At 49.1% G+C, this 22,326-nt stretch overlaps 2 protein-coding genes across 2 annotated transcripts; both read right to left on the reverse strand.

Annotated features, from left to right (window-relative positions):
- Positions 1-88: 88 nt before the first annotated feature.
- Positions 89-17,515, reverse strand: LOC134025416 (adenylate cyclase type 3-like). The gene is made up of 20 exons (XM_062468429.1): positions 16,607-17,515; positions 14,285-14,434; positions 12,509-12,633; positions 12,167-12,278; positions 11,921-12,048; positions 11,592-11,750; positions 9,853-10,036; positions 9,656-9,748; positions 9,406-9,524; positions 8,525-8,686; positions 7,337-7,424; positions 7,098-7,214; positions 5,473-5,738; positions 3,406-3,487; positions 3,079-3,237; positions 2,669-2,815; positions 2,405-2,521; positions 2,195-2,321; positions 1,989-2,113; positions 89-1,321 (listed from the first exon to the last, which is right to left on the reverse strand). Exons 1-20 carry the CDS (start codon positions 17,258-17,260, stop codon positions 1,145-1,147), a joined length of 3,291 nt encoding a protein of 1,096 aa, XP_062324413.1. The 5' UTR covers positions 17,261-17,515; the 3' UTR covers positions 89-1,144.
- Positions 17,516-18,633: 1,118 nt separating this feature from the next.
- On the reverse strand, positions 18,634-20,986 carry LOC134025151 (uncharacterized). The gene is made up of 2 exons (XM_062468038.1): positions 20,858-20,986; positions 18,634-19,973 (listed from the first exon to the last, which is right to left on the reverse strand). Exons 1-2 carry the CDS (start codon positions 20,874-20,876, stop codon positions 18,634-18,636), a joined length of 1,359 nt encoding a protein of 452 aa, XP_062324022.1. The 5' UTR covers positions 20,877-20,986.
- Between the last annotated feature and the right edge of the window lie 1,340 nt (positions 20,987-22,326).

Here is a 22,326-nt window from a genome sequence, read left to right on the forward strand (position 1 = left end):
TTCGTGACACAATATACAACAGTCACGTATTTAAAAAAAAATCTAAACATCTTATACAAAAAAAGACAAATGCTAAAAACGTATTTCTTAGAAAGGCATTATGTGACAACATAATTCCCGATTATTTCCTAGTGCCTCAGAAAGGAATCACTGCTTCAGCATGGATATCAGCGATGACAGCGAATAGTGCACTTACCTAAAGCAAGAGTGTTGACCATAAGATACTTAATCTGCCATCTCTGATAATCAACCTACATTCTTTAAACTTTGTCGAAAATTAAATGAGGTATGTCTCCCTTTCTAAAATAGGATTTAGGACGAGAAAGAGCTTTTAATGGCCTACTCTTGTCCTAGATCTGTAAAGACCAATTCAGAGAGCAACGAGTACATTCAGAGGCCAAGAGCAGGACTGCAACTGAACGTTAAATTAAAAACAACGAAACATTTAAGGCAAACATTTTAATAATTCAATAATAAATAAATAAAGCATAACCTAAAATAGTACAGAACCTGAGCTCATCAGTTTGAAATAAATGAGTATGGCAGATAATATCTCTGTTTAAAATCTTAGCGCTGATCCGGAGAGAATAGAGCATATTGATAGTCATGCAGTTCTATGAAATAGTTCTTGACGTTGATGTATCTACTCGCTGATATACTCAGTGTTCGAAGTCTTCAGACGCTTACTGTGTTAGCTCTTACCTTGACTATGCTATTTCTAGATGTATAAAAGTTGTGTAACTAAACTTGTGGGTGGATGATTTTATATTAATATGCATTTTTAGATTTTTCTCAAACAGTTAGCAATGATTACACAGCCCCTCTCTGTTATACATCTGCACCAATCAAATTTCTTCAAAAGTTTCTGACCACTTTGGGATTAGACAATGGAGATTTATCAAAAATCAATAACACTTTTGCAAAGATTCGTTGGAATCAAGACCAGGATTTATGAGTAGAGTGATTTGTGAGTATGAACCTTACGGGTTTTGAAGTTTAATCTTTAAACCATGTCAGTTTCCAGAAACAGGACACACAGAGCTAACAATAGCTTAAAGATGTCTATGCATAAACATATTAGTCTGAGAGAGTAAAATGTTGGCCTTTTTACAGAAAAAAACACGATTTGTTAATTTATTTCCTGTCAGGAGCGCTCCAGGACTTGGTGTGGCAGGGTGGTGATGGTCGTTGTGTTTGTCTGTTTGTCTTTTCCCTTCATGAAGAAGGTGAGCAGCTCCCCCTTCCCCTTCACGAAGATCGGCCCCCTGCGGACGAAACGGAAGCCGTACTCCTTCAGGATGTTGTAGCAGTCCTCCACCACCTGGGGCCAGCAGCACAGCAACACAGCAGCACAGCAACACAGCAGGGGAGATGTGACAATTGATCTCAATCCTACATTTGGATAATCTGACTTCTTCTGAAAATACTTTCCAGCCTGTGTCTGAACTTCAGAAAGGGATGTAACCCGTGTGTGTATGTGTGTTACCTGGATGTTCCCCATCACCCCAGTAGAACCTGCATGTGTGTGTGTGTTACCTGGATGTTCCCCATCACCCCAGTAGAACCTGCATGTGTGTGTGTGTTACCTGGATGTTCCCCATCACCCCAGTAGAACCTGCATGTGTGTGTGTGTGTTACCTGGATGTTCCCCATCACCCCAGTAGAACCTGCATGTGTGTCTGTGTTACCTGGATGTTCTCCATCACCCCAGTAGAACCTGCATGTGTGTGTGTGTTACCTGGATGTTCCCCATCACCCCAGTAGAACCTGCATGTGTGTGTGTGTTACCTGGATGTTCCCCATCACCCCAGTAGAACCTGTATGTGTGTGTGTGTTACCTGGATGTTCCTCATCACCCCAGTAGAACCTGCATGTGTGTGTGTGTTACCTGGATGTTCCCCATCACCCCAGTAGAACCTGCATGTGTGTGTGTGTTACCTGGATGTTCCCCATCACCCCAGTAGAACCTGCATGTGTGTGTGTGTTACCTGGATGTTCCCCATCACCCCAGTAGACTCCATCCTGCTCGCCACGTTCACTGCGTTTCCCCAGATGTCGTAGTGAGGCTTCCGGGCGCCAATCACCCCCGCCAGCACTGGGCCTTTGTTCAGCCCTGCAGAGGAGAGACACATGAAACACACACACACTCACACACACACTCACACCCACAATCCAACACACAGGCCATACTGACCAATGCGGAGCATGAAGTTGTTGAAGGACTGGCTGTTGAGGTTGGCCAGCGTGACCTTCATGGCCAGAGCGAAGTCTGCCAGGGCGGCCAGGTGCATCCAGCGCTCCAACAACACCTGGTCCTCCAGCTAGGACACAGGAGGTCTTCATCATCATCATCATCATCATCATCATTATCCTCCATCCTTGCGGTTGCTGTAGTCATGGTTACCTTGCGGTTGCTGTAGCCGTTGGTGTTGCTCTCGGGGGAGACGCCCGAAGCGGCCATGTAGGTGCTGCCGATCGTCTTGATTTTAGTGATGCACAGAAACTCAGACCTGTCCAGTAACTAGCACACACACACACAGAGGAACTTAAACCTGTCCAGTAACTAGCACACACACACACAGAGGAACTCAGACCTGTCCAGTAACTAGCAGACACAGACACTCAGACCTGTCTAGTAGTAACTAACACACACACACTCTTGACTCACGCTGTCGAAGTCAGAGATGATCTCGTTGAGGATCCGGAGGCACTCGATGCCCCCGTTGTTGATGCCCTCCTCCGTGTAGAAGTCTGAGAAGTTAGGGATGGAGGCAAACATCACCCCGATCTCGTCGTACGACTGGCTGTACAGCTCCTGGACACCAGAGGGCACAAGCTTTCACCGTCTCGTCTGCCTCAAGAACACGTCATTCCTCTTCCCCCCCCACCTCATCTCACCTCACATGCCCTGCCCTTTCACCCCCCCTCACCTCATCTCACCTCACATGCCCTGCCCTTTCACCCCCCCTCACCTCACATGCCCTGCCCTTTCACCCCCCCTCACCTCATCTCACCTCACATGCCCTGCCCTTTCACCCCCCCTCACCTCACATGCCCTGCCCTTTCACCCCCCCTCACCTCATCTCTCTTCTTGGTACCCAGGAAGTGTTTGGCCACATGTTCAGGCAGCATGTTGGTGACCAGGGCCTCGTTACGTTCCCTCATGTCCAGCACCTGCTCCTTCTGCTCCTGCACCCCTATCCTCCACAGGAACATCCTGCGAGCCTGCCTCTCCACCTGGGGGGTGCATACATAGTGTTTGTTTAAAAATGGATGAAAAGAAGGAATTAACTCATCTGAAATCCAGGCAGACTGTCCGTGATAACAATAAAGCAACTACAGTATATACCCTATAAATCAGACGCTGTGTGTGTGTGTGTGTGTATCAAGACGATGATGACTCACATGCCGGGAAAAGTAGTATAAGCTGATCATCATGATGATGATCATGATGGTCATCAGGTACCTGGAAGGGAGCAGAGACGTACTGAGGAGCAGAGAGGAAATACAGTTTAAGAGTTGAGTAAAACTTCAAAGAATTATAAAACAGGCTGATAAAATATTAGGAAAGCAACCAATTCCACTCTCCGATTTGGTTACTTTACACTGTGTCTGGTAGCTGAGATGTTACTTTACACTGTGCCTGGTAGCTGAGATGTTACTTTACACTGTGCCTGGTAGCTGAGATGTTACTTTACACTGTGCCTGGTAGCTGAGATGTTACTTTACACTGTGTCTGGTAGCTGAGATGTTACTTTACACTGTGTCTGGTAGCTGAGATGTTACTTTACACTGTGCCTGGTAGCTGAGATGTTACTTTACACTGTGTCTGGTAGCTGAGATGTTACTTTACACTGTGTCTGGTAGCTGAGATGTTACTCTACACTGTGCCTGGTAGCTGAGATGTTACTTTACACTGTGCCTGGTAGCTGAGATGTTACTTTACACTGTGCCTGGTAGCTGAGATGTTACTTTACACTGTGTCTGGTAGCTGAGATGTTACTTTACACTGTGCCTGGTAGCTGAGATGTTACTTTACACTGTGCCTGGTATCTGAGATGTTACTTTACACTGTGCCTGGTAGCTGAGATGTTACTTTACACTGTGCCTGGTAGCTGAGATGTTACTTTACACTGTGCCTGGTAGCTGAGATGTTACTTTACACTGTGTCTGGTAGCTGAGATGTTACTTTACACTGTGTCTGGTAGCTGAGATGTTACTTTACACTGTGCCTGGTAGCTGAGATGTTACTTTACACTGTGTCTGGTAGCTGAGATGTTACTTTACACTGTGTCTGGTAGCTGAGATGTTACTCTACACTGTGCCTGGTAGCTGAGATGTTACTTTACACTGTGCCTGGTAGCTGAGATGTTACTTTACACTGTGCCTGGTAGCTGAGATGTTACTTTACACTGTGTCTGGTAGCTGAGATGTTACTTTACACTGTGCCTGGTAGCTGAGATGTTACTTTACACTGTGCCTGGTAGCTGAGATGTTACTTTACACTGTGCCTGGTAGCTGAGATGTTACTTTACACTGTGCCTGGTAGCTGAGATGTTACTTTACACTGTGCCTGGTAGCTGAGATGTTACTTTACACTGTGCCTGGTAGCTGAGATGTTACTTTACACTGTGTCTGGTAGCTGAGATGTTACTTTACACTGTGTCTGGTAGCTGAGATGTTACTTTACACTGTGCCTGGTAGCTGAGATGTTACTTTACACTGTGCCTGGTAGCTGAGATGTTACTTTACACTGTGTCTGGTAGCTGAGATGTTACTTTACACTGTGTCTGGTAGCTGAGATGTTACTCTACACCGTGCCTGGTATCTGAGATGTGGTTACTTTACACTGTGCCTGGTAGCTGAGATGTTACTTTACACTGTGCCTGGTAGCTGATATGTTACTTTACACTGTGCCTGGTATCTGAGATGTGGTTACTTTACACTGTGCCTGGTAGCTGAGATGTTACTTTACACTGTGCCTGGTAGCTGATATGTTACTTTACACTGTGCCTGGTATCTGAGATGTGGTTACTTTACACTGTGCCTGGTAGCTGAGATGTGGTTACTTTACACTGTGCCTGGTATCTGAGATGTGGTTACTTTACACTGTGTCTGGTAGCTGAGATTTGGTTACTTTACACTGTGCCTGGTAGCTGAGATGTTACTTTACACTGTGTCTGGTAGCTGAGATGTTACTTTACACTGTGTCTGGTAGCTGAGATGTTACTCTACACTGTGCCTGGTAGCTGAGATGTGGTTACTTTACACTGTATGGTAGTTGAGATGTGGTTACTTTACACTGTGTCTGGTAGCTGAGATGTGGTTACTTTACACTGTGTCTGGTAGCTGAGATGTGGTTACTTTACACTGTGTCTGGTAGCTGAGATGTGGTTACTTTACACTGTGTCTGGTAAAGACTGCACAGACTGGCGTTAAATAAACAATGTGAAGGACGTGGACTCCTCTCACCTGGAGAACAGCATGATGTCATACACATCGTAGATGTCCCTCCAGCTGTAGATGTTGACCGCGCCCGTCGCCACGACAACCAGCAGCATCAGCCCCAGCTTGACAAAGTGGCTGACCTGTACCAGCATGGTGGTTGCCACGAGCAACAGCACCGCCATGATGCTGTAATGTTTGGGGTTTTGGGCGCATCCTTCATTGCCTAGCGACTGCAGCATGAGGCCAGCGCTGGTGTTGAGGAGAGGTTGGGGGGACTGGAGGCAGCTTAGCTGGGAGGGGGGAGGAGTCAAAACAACATTTCTAAACGAGACGACTTACACCAAGGAGTGAGTTTAGCCAATCCACATCGACCACACATGCAGGGTGGTGTGTGTGCTGTGGGAGGTGTGCCTCTGGATAGAAGCGCTTTTTGACATCTGCTGACGTACAAGAAAGTTGATCTACAATTACAGAAGCTGTCACTGCTACACTCTCCATTGAGCATGTGCTCGCAGGTAACAGAAGAAGCTTTCAGGGTTGGCTCCTGGTCCTGCCTGACTGCAAAGCTGACAGGTGGAACACGCGGTCCCAGCAGGCAGCACAGACGCCCTGATGCTGTAATGGACCCCTCTGGGAGCTGATACCCAGACACATGAAGAGGTAATGATGCATGTGAACGCAGGCAGGTGATGACACACACACCAACAACACGCACACACCCACCCACACAACACACACTCACAAACACCTGCACATGAGAAAGCACAACAGAGGATGTAGAAAGCACAACAGAGGATGTAGAAAGCACAACAGAGGATGTAGAAAGCACAACAGAGGATGTACTTCCTTCGGCAGCTGAAGAAGTTCAACCTGCCAAAGACAATGATGGTGCACTTCTACTCAGCCATCATTGAGTCCATCCTCACCTCCTCCATCACCGTCTGGTACGCTGCTGCCACTGCCAAGGACAAGAGCAGGCTGCAGCGTATCATCCGCACTGCTGAGAAGGTGATTGGCTGCAATCTGCCTACCCTCGAGGACCTGCACACCTCGAGGACCCTGAGGCGAGCGAGGAAGATTGTGGCCGACTCCTCCCACCCTGGCACTCCCTGTTTCAGTCACTCCCCTCCGGCAGAAGGCTGCGGTCCATCAGGACCAATACCTCACGCCACAAAAACAGTTTCTTCCCTTCCGCTGTTGGCCTCTTCAACAAGGCCAAGGGACCACACTGAGTCTAATGACTTCCTGCTTAAAACACACTGCTTTTTGCACTGCATTACAAAATTGTATCTTGTACATTTGTATTTTTTGTCATATTTTTATTTTTGTATTTTTATATTGTAATTTACGGCAACTTATATTTTATTTTATTGTATATTTAATTCAATTACTGCTAGTTTATGTACCCTTAGTATAGATAGTCCACATATTTACATTTTAGGTCCCTATATGTTTATTGTATGCACCTTCCTGCCAAAGCAAATTCCTTGTCTGTGCAAACTTTCATGGCGAATAAATCCCATTCTGATTCTGACATACACACACACACACCTACACAAACAAAGCAGGACCCACATGCACACTCACAAACGCAAACACCTGCACGTACACACACACACACTCACAGTCCCAGGGAACCCCCTGCTCACCATGTCTGCTATCTCAGCCATGGTGAGAACAAAGATGGCCGACATGGCCCAGACGTTTCTCGCCCAGCGCGTCCGATCGATCCACATGGAGAACGACACCAGCCTCCTGGAGAAATTCTGGCACATACACACACACATATAAACGCACACATAAGCACACACACACACACATAAACACACTCAGAGGCATGTACATGTGTAGGAATGACATCATGATGTGGTGTGTAGAGTGTACTCACCCTGGGGAAGACTGCAGCCACAGAGCAGATGGTGAGGACAAGCAGCAGACACTGTCCGATGACCAGCGTCACATAGTTCACCACCAGCCTGTCAGAGACACATAGTTCACCACCAGCCTGTCAGAGACACATAGTTCACCACCAGCCTGTCAGAGACACATAGTTCACCACCAGCCTGTCAGAGACACATAGTTCACCACCAGCCAGTCAGAGACACATAGTTCACCACCAGCCTGTCAGAGACGGACAGTTCAGCTCCACACCAGTGCAGGCTGTAGTATATAGCATATAGTGTATAATACATAGTATCCAGGCTTCAGTGTGTAGTATGTAGTATATAGTAGGGGTGGAACGGTACACTGAAGTCACGGTTCGGTTCATACCGCAGTTCAGACATCACGGTTCGGTACGAGTTCGCTACAACGGAGGGAGAAGCAAAACAAACCAGGTTCCTTTACGAGTGAATACGGTTCATTGAAGACGACATGTAAATACTGATTGCGTCCGTGATTTTTTTGGCCCTATTTGTATGTGTATCTAATGGCTGGTTAAGCACTGTAGGGAGGACTCGTTCCAGTGATTGTCCCACCTGGGTGATGGCGTTGGATATTTGTAGTCATTTAGCACACGCCAGATGCGTTATATGCGTTAGCATGTTAGATGTATTTCTACTCACATAGGCTCGACCCACAACTGCTGAACAACTCCGACACACAGTGCTTGTCTTATCCACCACTCTCTTACCTGTACTACTGTAACTGAATGGGAAACTGAAGTTTTCCCAAACATGCAATCTTAAAAAGGCCGGCGGGTCCTCTATCTCTCGTGGGTCGCCACCACTCGCCATACTCGTCCATAGTGCTGCTAGCTATCTCTGACTCACGGCGGCGCCAATCAGAGCTTCAGAGCTAAAGTGGGGCAACAGATTAGGTGTCCCTAAAGAACCCGAGTATCTAAATTACATTAATTAATTTGCACACAAGTTTGATCTATTTTTATAATGTGCATTCTCCGTGTAATTTCATGCACCGAACCGTGACGCCCGTACCGTTTCGCTTCAATACGAATACATGTACCGTTCCACCCCTAGTATATAGTATGTAGTGTATACTACATAGTATCCAGGCTGCAGTGTGTAGTGTGCAGTGTGTAGTATATAGTGTGCAGTGTGTAGTGTGGGGCCCTCACAGGGGGTCTATGAGCGCCTGCATGGCAGCAGCCAGCAGCAGCACCAGGCAGCAGCAGCAGAAGGCCAGGCCACTCTGGGTCTCCTTCTCAGCAGAGTAGCGCTCCTCCAGGCCCACGTCCAGGAAGCGCAGAGACACCTGGCTGAAGCGCTGGGAGGCTGCCCTGGGGGGAGAGGGGGGAAGGAGGGAGAGGGGGGTAGGGAAGGAGGAGAGGGGAGAAAGGAGGTAAGGGGTGGGGAGGAGGGAGAGGGGGAGAGAAGGAGAAAGGATGGCCAAACACTGGCTGTTTTAGAGAGGAAATGATCGCACTCTAACCCATTCACAGACATACACCCTTACAGACACACACTTATACTGTGGTGGCTAGCTTTTTAGCCGAACAGAGGATGCAAAGGATGAACGCAGGGAGTCTGTCCAAGTTTTCAGATGCAACGACAAGATTTGATTGATCAAAGTCAGAAAGGCAGCATACGTTAGGTCTCTCTGAGCACAAGATAGAGAGCCTGCTTAACATTTGAATACAGACAGCATTTATAGCATATGGACAACCCCTTATCATAATGGCAGTTCACCCTGTCCTCCCAAAACCCAAATGGTCAGTCTACCCTGCTCTCGATGTATCTCGTTATCTCCTGTAAGCGTCAATATGTTATGTTCTCGTTGTAACTGCTGATTCATGCTCATCTTGAATCAGCTGACCCCCTCCCCTTATTGTCCCTGTTTCTCTGCTGAGAGACCAAATGTCAAGACAAAGCTTGCTTGACCTGTGGTTATCCACTTACGCCTAAACTTGAGGTGTCTTATCCAGTTTTCGGCCTACGACAATACCCACATCCACACACTTACAAACCCCCCCACACACACACACTCACAAACACTCACGTCTCCTGGCTCTCTCTCTCCAGTAGCTGCAGATGCAGGAGCTTGTTGAGTTCCTGTTCGCTCTCCTGGTTGTTCGTCTGCTTCCTGTCTGCCATCTTGTTTCCCGTTGGGCTCGCCACCTTGAGGTCAGACAGGGCCACAGAGAGCAGTCTGGTAGGTGTGTGCGTGTGTGCATTAGTGTGTTCGACTGATGCCTGATCTCAGGGTGTGCGGCTCAAGTGAAAGGTCAGGGGTCGTAGTTCAGGAGTACCTGTTTAGAGTGTGGGGGCCGCACAGAGCCTGCGCTCCCATTGGTCACCTTGGTGTTCACCAGCTGGGGAGAGTTTCTATTGGACACTGGCTTCTGGGAGGAGACAGAGAGAGGGATGGAGGAAATTTAGTTTTTTGACGTTTTTTTATTGATTATTAACAAACTAGTCAGTGAGTGTAGTGCTGCTTGTGTCTCACTGTGTCGCTGATTGGTTGGGGCTTGGCGTGGTCTCTGATTGGTTGGGGCTTGGCGTGGTCGCATATCAGGTAGGTGGTGATGCCTCTCTCCAGGAGGTACTCACACCTCTCCCCTCCGTTTCCCTCCTCCAGCTCAAACTCTCCACTCAAACACTCCATGGTGCTCTGCGAGATGTGCACACGCCTGGGACACACACATCAGACACACACACATACGAACATTATACCTCCTCCAACCATCCCCACTGCCCTCCACTGCCGTCTCGAGATCGACAGAGTGTATGTCTCGCAACTGTGTCTCCCCCAGGTGTGTTTCCCCCAGGTGTGTCTCCCCCAGGTGTGTCTCCCAGGTGTGTCTACCCCAGGTGTGTCTCCCCCAGGTGTGTCTTACCCAGGTGTGTCTCCCCCAGGTGTGTCTTACCCAGGTGTGTCTCCCCCAGGTGTGTCTTACCCAGGTGTGTCTCCCCCAGGTGTGTCTTATCCAGGTGTGTCTCCCCAGGTGTGTCTCCCCCAGGTGTGTCTTACCCATGTGTGTCTCTCCCAGGTGTGTCTCCCCCAGGTGTGTCTCCCCCAGGTGTGTCTTACCCAGGTGTGTCTCCCCCAGGTGTGTCTCCCCCAGGTGTGTCTTACCCAGGTGTGTCTCCCCCAGGTGTGTTTCCCCCAGCTGTGTCTTACCCAGGTGTGTCTACCCCAGGTGTGTCTCCCCCAGGTGTGTCTTATCCAGGTGTGTTTCCCCCAGGTGTGTCTTATCCAGGTGTGTCTCCCCCAGGTGTGTCTTATCCAGGTGTGTTTCCCCCAGGTGTGTCTTATCCAGGTGTGTCTCCCCCAGGTGTGTCTTATCCAGGTGTGTTTCCCCCAGGTGTGTCTTATCCAGGTGTGTCTCCCCCAGGTGTGTCTTATCCAGGTGTGTCTCCCCCAGGTGTGTCTCCCCCAGGTGTGTCTCCCCCAGGTGTGTCTTACCCAGGTGTGTCTTACCCAGGTGTGTCTCCCCCAGGTGTGTCTTACCCAGGTGTGTCTTACCCAGGTGTGTCTCCCCCAGGTGTGTCTTACCCAGGTGTGTCTCCCCCAGGTGTGTCTTATCCAGGTGTGTCTCCCCAGGTGTGTCTCCCCCAGGTGTGTCTTACCCATGTGTGTCTCTCCCAGGTGTGTCTCCCCCAGGTGTGTCTTATCCAGGTGTGTCTCCCCAGGTGTGTCTTATCCAGGTGTGTTTCCCCCAGGTGTGTCTTATCCAGGTGTGTCTCCCCCCAGGTGTGTCTTATCCAGGTGTGTTTCCCCCAGGTGTGTCTTATCCAGGTGTGTTTCCCCCAGGTGTGTCTTATCCAGGTGTGTTTCCCCCAGGTGTGTCTTATCCAGGTGTGTTTCCCCCAGGTGTGTCTTATCCAGGTGTGTCTCCCCCAGGTGTGTCTCCCCCAGGTGTGTCTCCCCCAGGTGTGTCTCCCCCAGGTGTGTCTTACCCAGGTGTGTCTTACCCAGGTGTGTCTTACCCAGGTGTGTTTCCCCCAGGTGTGTCTTATCCAGGTGTGTTTCCCCCAGGTGTGTCTTATCCAGGTGTGTTTCCCCCAGGTGTGTCTTATCCAGGTGTGTTTCCCCCAGGTGTGTCTTATCCAGGTGTGTCTCCCCCAGGTGTGTCTCCCCCAGGTGTGTCTCCCCCAGGTGTGTCTCCCCCAGGTGTGTCTTACCCAGGTGTGTCTCCCCCAGGTGTGTCTTACCCAGGTGTGTCTTACCCAGGTGTGTCTTACCCAGGTATGCCTCCAGACTCCATCTTGTTGGCGACGGTGACGTCGGTGGACCAGACATCAAACTGCCACCTCTTCTGCCCCAGCACGCCCCCCAGCACGGTGCCTGTGTGCACGCCCACACGCATGTCTACCTCCGTCTGGGTCGTCTCACGCACGTACCTGGGGGGGGGGGGGGTCACAACCTGGGCTCATCATCCATGCTTCAGCCTCGCCTCGTCCACACTCCCACCTCTCCTCCTTCCTCTCCTCTCGTTTCTCTCTTTCTTGCCCCTACCCTCTTCCTCCCCCTCCCCTCCACCTCTCCTCTCCTTCCCTCCTCCCTCTCTTACGAGATGGCGTCCACCATGTCCAGTCCCATCATGATGGAGCAGGCGGCGTGGTCGGCACGGTAATCAGGCAGGCCGCAGATGCAGTAGTAACAGTCTCCCAGGATCTTGATCCTCAGCTGGTAGTGTTTCTGGGTAACACAGAGGGTGTTACAGGCAGACAGACAGAGAGACAGGCAGACAGACAGACAGACAGTCAGGCAGGCAGACAGACAGGCAAACAGACAGACAGGCAGACAGGCAGCTTACATCGGCCAGCTTGTCGAAGCGAGCGAACAGCTCGTTGAGCAGCTTGACCAGCTCCTGGGCGCTGCAGGCGGAGGAGAGCTGGGTGAATCCCACGATGTCTGCAAACAGGATGCTGAGAGGGGGGAGGAAGGGGATGAAGGGGAGGAGGAGACATGGTGGGGAGAAGGGAGGAGGGGGGACAAAGGGGGGGAGAAAGGGATGGGGGTAAAGAGAGAATTTCAAAAGCAACTTAAATTTGAACCTGTGACCTTGTAGTGAGCTATACCCATCCCTGCATCTTCTTATGGTGTGCACGCCATGTGCTTGGCGTGTGCTTGGCGTGTGTGATTGGCGTGTGCTGACCTGACGTTCTCGTGGCGGTACATGTACATGGTGTTGAACTGCTGCTGCGTGTCCTTCTGTTCCTGCATCCCCTGCAGCATCTCGTCTGCTATGTGCTTAGGCAGGATGGACAGCAACAACTCCTCCTGCACACACACACACACACACACACGTATACACATACACACACAGAGACGGGGAGAGAGAGGGAGAAAGGGGGGAGACAGGAGACTAGTGTTTCTATAATATATCTATTTGCCAGGAAAATGGAAAACCGTCGGAAAACTCTCTTGAAATCACTGTCTCTCCTCTCCTCTCACCCTTCACTGTCTCTTCTCTCCCCCTTCACTGTCTCTCCTCTCCTCTCCCCCTTCAATGTCTCTCCTCTCCCCCTTCACTGTCTCTCCTCTCCCCCTTCAATGTCTCTTCTCTCCCCCTTCACTGTCTCTCCTCTCCTCTCCCCCTTCACTGTCTCTCCTCTCCCTCTTCACTGTCTCTCCTCTCCCCCTTCACTGTCTCTCCTCTCCTCTGTCTCTCCTCTCCCCTTCACTGTCTCTCCTCTCCCCCTTCACTGTCTCTCCTCTCCCTCTTCACTGTCTCTCCTCTCCCCCTTCACTGTCTCTCCTCTCCCCCTTCACTGTCTCTCCTCTCCCCCTTCACTGTCTCTCCTCTCCCCCTTCACTGTCTCTCCTCTCCCCCTTCACTGTCTCTCCTCTCCCCCTTCACTGTCTCTCCTCTCCCCCTTCACTGTCTCTCCTCTCCCCCTTCACTGTCTCTCCTCTCCCTCTTCACTGTCTCTCCTCTCCCTCTTCACTGTCTCTCCTCTCCCCCTTCACTGTCTCTCCTCTCCCCCTTCACTGTCTCTCCTCTCCCCCTTCACTGTCTCTCCTCTCCCCCTTCACTGTCTCTCCTCTCCCCCTTCACTGTCTCTCCTCTCCCCCTTCACTGTCTCTCCTCTCCCTCTTCACTGTCTCTCCTCTCCCCCTTCACTGTCTCTCCTCTCCCCCTTCACTGTCTCTCCTCTCCCCCTTCACTGTCTCTCCTCTCCCCCTTCACTGTCTCTCCTCTCCCCCTTCACTGTTTGCTCAGCAGCACTACTCCACCACCGCAGACAGACAGCAGACAGTCAGAGATCATGACATGTGTTACATGAACACACCTATAGCTCTGCATCTACAGAACTAGAAGATGAGCCTTCTCCTGTGTCTACCTACTGGCTCTGCCTCTATCTCTATTGTTATCTCTATTGTTATCGCCCTCTTTCTCTATTGTTATGTCTTATCTCTATCTTAATGTCTATTGTTATTTCTGTCTCTCTCTCTCTAAGAGATGCTCAGATTACTGAGACAGGTACAGGCAATCAGTTTAATCAGAAAAACCAATTCAAACGGAACAGGCAGAATCCAGAGACAGTGGAGAAAGAGGTTAAGATCTACTGTTGATTTATTTGCTTGTAGAATGTTTGCTTGATACAGCTTTCCTCCATGCACAACTGTTAAATGTAACATATCCACTTAGAGACAACAACAGCCTCTCCCAGAGTATTAGACCCAGTCAGGGGAAACACAGTGTAATTAGAGCAGACCTAGGTGTTCCACCGCTACCCAGAGTGTGTGTGTGCGTGTGTGTGTGTGTGTGCGTGTGTGTGTGAGAGAGGGAGAGCTTAGGGAAAAGGTTAGCTCATTAGGTACAGACATGCTCTTTACTTAGATCTTCTTTGCCCATTTGCCTTTAACTTTCCAGGCATGCAAACTAACACACACACACATACAGATACACATGAAGACACACACATACCTGCTGGGTGCTCTGGTCCTGCAGGGTGAGTTTGACCTCGAGCGACTGTCGTGCCTCCAGGAAGGCAGCTCTGTACTTCCTGTCGGCCATGTAGTAGGAGACCACGCCCACGGCAACCGCACACACGTACAGAACCAGGTTAGCTAGGAGCTGGGGGTGGGGGGGGGGGGGGGAGAGGGGGGGGAGAGGGGGGGGAGAGGGAGGGAGAGGTAAGAAAGGAGAGGTAAGAATGAGAAAAAGGGAGGGGGAGAAATAACATCACAGGTTCTACTTAAACAAAATTGATTTTAGATTGGCAGCAATAGAATGGTAACTGGAGTCAGATGGCTGAGCGGTTAGGGAATCGGGCTATTAATCAGAAGTTTCCGGTTTGATTCCCGGCCGTGTGAAATGACGTTGTGTCCTTGGGCAAAGCACTTCACCCTACTTTCCTCGGGGGAGAATGTCCCTGTACTTACTGTAAGTCGCTCTGGATAAGAGCGTCTGCTAAATGACTAAATGTAAATGTTATGTAAATGTAACTGAAAAGTCATGGGGTGAGAGAAGCTGTGAAGCTGCCCAGCAGCTTAAATCTCTATCAGAAAGGAGGATTCTGTCTAACCATCCATCCAGGGGTGTTTCTACATGGGGGCCTACAGGGGGCCAGTGCCCCTGTAAAAATGTCCCTGGCCCTCCCCTGTGGCCCCCCTGAGCTGACACGTTTTTCTTCTTCTAGTAGTCATCATGAAACGAGGAAGGGACATTGCAGCCTTTTTTGCCACAGTAAATAAAAAAGTTAGAGAAACATATCAAGGTATTGAGAGAGCTGAGGAGCTGGAAGAGGGAGAGCCAGAGCCGTTTGTATGATTTTAATGTAAAGCTAAATTAAAGTATTTAACCCTGTAGCGCCATTTGTATCATATTTGATACATGAGTTTGAGACCTCTACATCATTATCATGAGCAATACTTTCCTAAAAAAACTGTTGCATACGATCCTAGATATGTCTTCTGCCAATTGGTAGATTTTCAATGCACTACAGGCAGTATCAGGCATTTAAATACCATTTCCAAAATGGCCGCCGTCACAAAGTGATTTGTTCGTTTTCGGTCGGGACGATCGTTGCTAATTTTGAAAAAGTTACAATAAGAATAACATTTATAGTGTTTCTGATTTTTCAATATGAATATTCACTGTGTTGAAGCAGCCTATAATTGATTAATGTTTCATGTATTATTTTATAGTAAAATCGTGTTGAAAATGTATGTATCAAATATGATACAGCAGGTTTATAAAGTAATATTTTACCAAGTTTCCCGCATAGCCAATATACTGTATTTCATGATGCAATCTGGATTTTGTCATATCACAATGACAAATACACAAAAACAAAGCTGTGGACCTACTTTCTTCATTTTTGGGCATTAAACCCCTGGGAAGTGTGAAACACTGTGATTGAAAATCCAAAACTCACATAATACTTCCCAGACCAGCAATTGTTGAAACATAAAACAAGTTCATGGAAGGTGTTGACCTCCCAGATATGCTGTCTGCACTTTACAAGTTCAGCTTCTGATGGTATATGTATATTACAAAGACTGTAAAAAGGTTCCTGTTTGGGAAAAAATAAGAACCAAACCACCTCAAATGTTCCAAAAGCTGTGAAAATCATTTGTTATTGTTTAAAAAAAATAGTGTTGTGATAAATACATTGACGAATATGCCTGATGTATCAAATGTGATACAAATGAAATATCAAATGTAAATTACATTTTTGATTTTTTTAAATATGTTTTGACTTAAGGTCCAATAAACACTATAATAACAAAAAAACTGAATTTTCTGGATATTAGTTGATATGTCAGGCTTCACAGGGTTGTTAAAATATCATTTGTTTCCGTTTTTTCATTTGTTTCATTTGTTTCCGTGAGTCAGGTGGCTGAGCGGTGAGGGAGTCGGATTAGTAATCTGAAGGTTACCGGTTCGATTCCCGGCTGTGCCGAATGACGTTGTGTCCTTGGGCAAGGCACTTCACCCTACTTGCCTCGGGGAGAATGTCCCTGTACTTACTGTAAGTCGCTCTGGATAAGAGTGTCTGCTAAATGACTAAATGTAATGTAAATGTTTTTTAATGTGCCCCTCTGAATAAACACTGCCCCCCCCCCCTTGGCCCCCCCAGTAAAATTTGTCTAGAACCGCCACAGCATCCATCTAGGCACTTGGATTGTTGTGGGGTGTGGAGGATGACATGTTTAGGTTCAACATCACTGTGAAAGATAAACCTCACACTGACAAACAAGAGTGTCTTGTGTGTGTGTGTGTGTGTGTCCAGTGTGTCCATACCTGTCTGACCAGCATGGTGCCCTTCAGGTTGTCCTGGAGACTGCGCATGATGGTGATGCCGTGAACCAGCGTGTGAATCCCGCACGAGAGCGTGCTAAGCAGCAGCAGGGGCACGAGCTTCAGCGGCAGGGTGAGAAAGCACGAGAAGCAGAAGAACATCTGCCAGCCTACAGCATCGCTCGACCGCGGGAAACTCTGGTAGTTCAGACCCAAGTAGCACAGCACGTGCACGGCTATCATCAGCCAGAGTAAGTAGGGGACCGCGTCGCGGGTAACCGGAGATGCGGGAAGTTTGCCCAGACGGCAAACTGTGTAAAGTGCGATATCCGCGGTCAGACCTACAGCCGCAACTACAATCATTGCCAACTTTTCTTGTGAGTACACCACCGCGCACATGATGATGATGTAGCAGTTGAAAAGGGCGGCAAACATCATGAGCACGAGGAGGGTTTCCTGCCGCTGCCTTCTGAAATATATCTGGTAGAGCAGCTCGAGGGATTCTGGCGAGAAGGTTAGTCGCATTACGCGCGGGAGACACAGGCAGCAACCGGACTTGCGCACGGTTACCCTGTGCGTTATAGCCGTTCCGTGCCCGTGTCCATTCTCGTTAGGTTGTTCTTTGTCCATACCGGTGTAAACCCGATTCAGTGACATTCTGGCTTGAGAATCGGTCCAATTACAGTAACTGTAATCCTTTCCTTCTTGAAGTAACACTGATTTCCACGGTTTGCGTTATCCCGGTGCAGGCGTCAAGAGCCTCTTCTCGCTTCTGACTTCCATTACTTACTTCACTGAACCTAACCACAATGATTTATTTTGGGGTAAATTACATAAAAACCGTCACGCATCATTCACCAGAAACAGTCTTTTTAGTCTCCTGACCGAACCAAACTACCTATCCAGAGGCGTCATCAATTTAGTTTTTTAAATATGCCTAATTGTTTTTACATATTGCCTAATGAACCCCTTCTTACAATTAGCTTCAAATCGCGAAACCTTTTTCATAAGCAGATCAACCAACTTGCAGTCACGTCAGTCAAAATATCAAAATATGGCTTCTCTTGTCTTTGCAGTGCATGGCGCGACCAATTAACATTAACAGCCAGGCTTTAAGTCACCCGCCTACTGCATCCCGATCACATAGAAGTGCGATTGGCCCTCCACGTTTCCATGGTAAAACTCACAGACTCGCTGTGAGACTCATTGTATTGTCATACAATATACTTTGCTGTCGTTTTACATCACTGACATATTTGGTGAGCAAAATACTGTTTAAAAATAAAAGTTTTCTGTTGTTCGCTACACGGGCAAAAACCACAGCTGGTTGCCCATTCACTTAGGCTACGCCCATGTCGTTCACCTACCGGAGAGATGTTTTTAAACGCTACAAATTCAGATATCGGTAAATCATTAAAACCATTACTCCTGTTGTTGTCTTAAACTTTTGCTTCCATTTTGGATCCTTGAAAAGAAGACTTGACCTTGTTCTGGCAGAAAACAGAAAAAGTTCTGACCGTGTATCATTTTAAATAATTAAGTTATAAAGTGGAAACGTGGAAATGAAAACGGACCTAGCCTATTAGTCCTCAAGTAAAAATGGTTATTCAATTCTCAAGCAGTCGGATAGATCTTCTCCTCCCTGTCTCTCCCCCTACCTCACTGTCTCTCCCCCTCTCTCTCCCTCCTCCCTCCATCCTTCTTTTCCTAATTAGAACGTCCTCTTCCAGTGTTGCTTCACAGTTGAAACTGAAGTAATGACATTGTTATGGCGCTGTTATTGTGTGTTTATGTTCGGCGGCGGCAGGGGAGTTGACGGCAGGGGAGCAGGGAGAGCCTCGTCTCTAACAGGCACACCATCAAACACAAACAAACGCAGACTACTTCACCCTTTATTATTATTATGTGTTACGTTTCACAGTTCATTACATCTGCATAATAACCAGAGATCACAACAGTGTAATTATTATGCCCTCCCCTCCCCCATTACCCCCTCCCACATATCCCCCCTCCCACACACCCCTCCCCTATCACCTCCCCTGGGCTGCAGCTTCCAAGGTCTTCCCCAGAGCCAGCCCTGCAGCTCCCAGCACCCCCATCGCCCCCAGCCTCCCCATGGCAGCCGTCCCCAGCGCCGCCGCCCCGAGCGCCCCCACCCCGAGAGGAGACGCTGCTGCGGAAACCGCCTCCATGCCAACGCCCTCCATCAGCGCCGGCCCGGTGAGGATGTCTCCGCGCAGCTTTACCTGAGTGTGGAACGGGCTCCTCGGTGCGCCCAGGATAAACGCCCCCAGGGCAACGAGCGTCACGGCCGTCAGTTCCGAGAGTGATAATCCCGGTGATAATCCCGGTGATAATCCCAGGGAGCCCAGAACGACACCAGCCGTGACGGAAGCTAGAACCAGCAACGTTGTCTTCCTGGTTTTGAATTCCGTTTCCGAGGCAACGCCGGCGGCCCCCAGCAACACGCCCGCGGCAGTGGCCCCCCCCAGCAGACCCCCCACCCCGCCCGCAGTGCATGCTGGGAGGACGAGTCTCAGGGTGGCGGAGGAGGCCAACACAGCCCCCAGCGCCACCCTCTCCGCCCCCGCAGGCTCCAGGCCCACCACTACCACTGTTCCCAGGGCCCCACCCAGCAGAGCTGCAGAGAGCAGCCCCACCCACAACACGGACCTCAGCATCAGCCCTGACCTTGGCCCCACCCCTGACCCTGACTCCACCCCTGACCCCTGACCAATGCTAAACCCCATCGCTGCCACGACAACGGAGTACAGCAGCAGCCTCTCTGACCAGTGTTTGCTTCTGTCTCTGGTTTCCTGAGTCCTCCGCTCTGATAGGGCCTTGAGGACGGCACACACGGTCGCCATGGAGATCCCCATGGCGACCAGTCCGAAGAAGACCCCCAGGCTCCCGATGAGGACGGAGAGGAAGAGGAAGATGAAGATGACGGACAGGACCGCGGTCATCTCGTTGGCCCTGGGGAAGGGGTAGGCTGCCAGGACCATGATGCTCTGCAGCAGGAAGTACATCCACCCGGGCAGGAGTCCCGCCAGCGTTCCGTTCGCCACAGCGCCGGTCACCACGGCGATCCCTGCAGCAACCTCGGCCGGTCCCGCCCCTGCCGCCCCTCCAAGCAGCCGCATCACCCGCCCCCCGACGAGGAGGCCAGTAGCCAAGGAAACGAGCGCCGCGGCGAACGCCAGGCACAAGGTCACGGCGCCCAGCCCGGCCACGCCCACTTTTCCCGTTACCTGGGCAACAATGGCCGGCAGGGGTCCGATCGGGGCGGATGCCGATGCCAGAACGAGCTCAGCGAGGATGAAGCCTGCCGACGCGCTCCTCACCACTGCCCGCAACGCCCCCCACACACCTGAGAGAGAGAGACGCATCATGAATTTCTTTTTTCTGTCATTCATCTAAATTTGTGTAACAGGTGTAGTTGCGTTGCTCGCGAGAAAAGATGGTCTAATATATGTGCATCCATCAAATGAGAGACACATGCAATCATGCACATCATCCACTAGGGGGCAGTGATGGACCAAAGTTAAACAGGGAAAGACACCATGAGAGATTGAACAGCAAATTTTACACCATTGATTATAAACACACTCTACTTCTATGATTGCGGGCAGTGATCACACAATCAAACAGACGTAATGTGTTTGAATAAACCCTTCTTGTGTCTCTAAGTAGTTTAGCCATGTCTCAGAACCACTCAGAATCAGCTGTCACAACACATGGTTACATGAACCAGGAAGTCTGTTTGAAATACCAAACAGTTCAACAAACTGAGCCTAGCAGAGCATTTCTGACAGTTTCAAACGCACTGATTTGGGACTAACTGTAGTTTTCACTGCTATACATTTACATTTAGTCATTTAGCAGACGCTCTTATCCAGAGCGACTTACAGTAAGTACAGGGACATTCCCCCGAGGCAAGTAGGGTGAAGTGCCTTGACCAAGGACACAACGTCAGTTGGCATGACCGGGAATCGAACTGGCAACCTTCGGATTACTAGCCCGATTCCCTCACCGCTCAGCCACCTGACTCCCTGTAGCTATACAGAAGCTATACGTTTTTGTTGCTCTTAAACATTAGAACAGATTTTCTTTATCAGTCATTCCTGAGACTCTCAGTAATATGAGATACCGTCGACTTGTATAAATATTTAAATACACTGAAAGACAAACATGCACTGCACCGGTCGTTGGGAGTTCAAAGTTTGTGAAAAGTTGTAAAAAATTGATATTTACCCATGTGTGCCTCTTCCATCGTTTTGCTTGCATGCCACACACACAACACACACTTCCTCTAGGGAGGAGGGAACTTCCTGTTTGTCTGAAGCTCCACCCACAGGTCAGGATAATGTGATACTTCAGGATGTGCTGTCATTAATCACATTAACATATCACACCTCCTCTTCATCACCTCCTCTTCATTGCCTCGTCCTCTCCCTCTCCTCTCCTCCTCCCCCTCTCCTCCCCCTCCCCTCCTCCTCCTGTCCTCCCCCTCCCTTCCTCCTCCTCTCCTCCCCCTCCCCTCCTCACCCTCTCCTCCCCCTCCCCTCCTCCCTCTCTCCTCCCCCTCCTCCCCTCCCCCTCCCCTTCTCCTCTCCTCCCCCTCTCCTCCTCACCCTCTCCTCCCCCTCTCCTCCTCCTCCCCCTCCTCCTCCTCTCCTCCCCCTCCCCTCCTCCTCCTCTCCTCCCCCTCTCCTCCTCACCCTCTCCTCCTCCCCCTCCCCTCCTCACCCTCTCCTCCCCCTCTCCTCCTCCCTCTCCCCTCCATTCCTCTCCTCCCCCTCCTCCTCCTCTCCTCCCCCTCTCCTCCTCCCCCTCTCCTCTTCACCCTCTCCTCCCCCTCTCATCCCCCTCCTCCTCTCCTCCCCCTCTCCTCCTCCCCCTCTCCTCCCCCTCTCCCTCCCCTCCTCACCCTCTCGTCCCCCTCCCCTCCTCACCATCTCCTCCCCTCCTCCCCCTCCCCTCCTTCCCCTCTCCTCCCCCTTTTTTTTACAATTATTTACTTTCACTCCTTAAATTTTTTACACAATACCTGTACTTTCTACTTTTTACATTTTAAAGCCAGGCTAGTTACTTTAGTTTTAATCCTTTTTCTTCAAAAGGTTGAAAAAATATTTTCTAACAAAAAAGGTTAGAAAAAAAAGGTTGGAAAAAAAGGTTTTGAAAGGTTAAAAATAGTAGGAATGGCAACTTTTTACTTAAGTATATGTCAGAGCCCATACTTCTTTACTTTAACTTGATTGAAAAAGTGTAGTCAGCAATTCAACTTTTACCCCAGTCTTTTTAAACATGCATGTCTACTTCTACTTGATTGAAGGATATGTGTACGTTTGCCATCTCTGCTTAGCTGGTTAGTTATTTCTTGCTGATGACGCCACTATTCTCAACCCTAAGATAGTAGCAGAGTCAGTTTATAGCCTGTCAAAAAAAGAAAAAAAAGAATAAACGACGTTTAAAGTAGATAGCAATGATGATATAAAAAAGAATAAAGGTTCTAAAGGTAAAAAAAAAAAAAAGTTTATAGCCTGTCAGTAATGAAATTCTACTTTCAAGCTCAACTTATGATCTGAAATACTTTAGCTTGTTCTGCCGAAATATTTTTATCGAGTGTAAAAATGCAGTTCTTACGTACATTAAATGGACTAAGCTGTCTAAATAATCTTTCAAAGAGCGTCAATGGCTAATCTAAAAGAAGAAGAAAACAT

This window comes from Osmerus eperlanus, chromosome 8, assembly GCF_963692335.1.
Source record: "Osmerus eperlanus chromosome 8, fOsmEpe2.1, whole genome shotgun sequence".
In the NCBI taxonomy this organism is placed as follows: Eukaryota; Metazoa; Chordata; class Actinopteri; order Osmeriformes; family Osmeridae; genus Osmerus; species Osmerus eperlanus.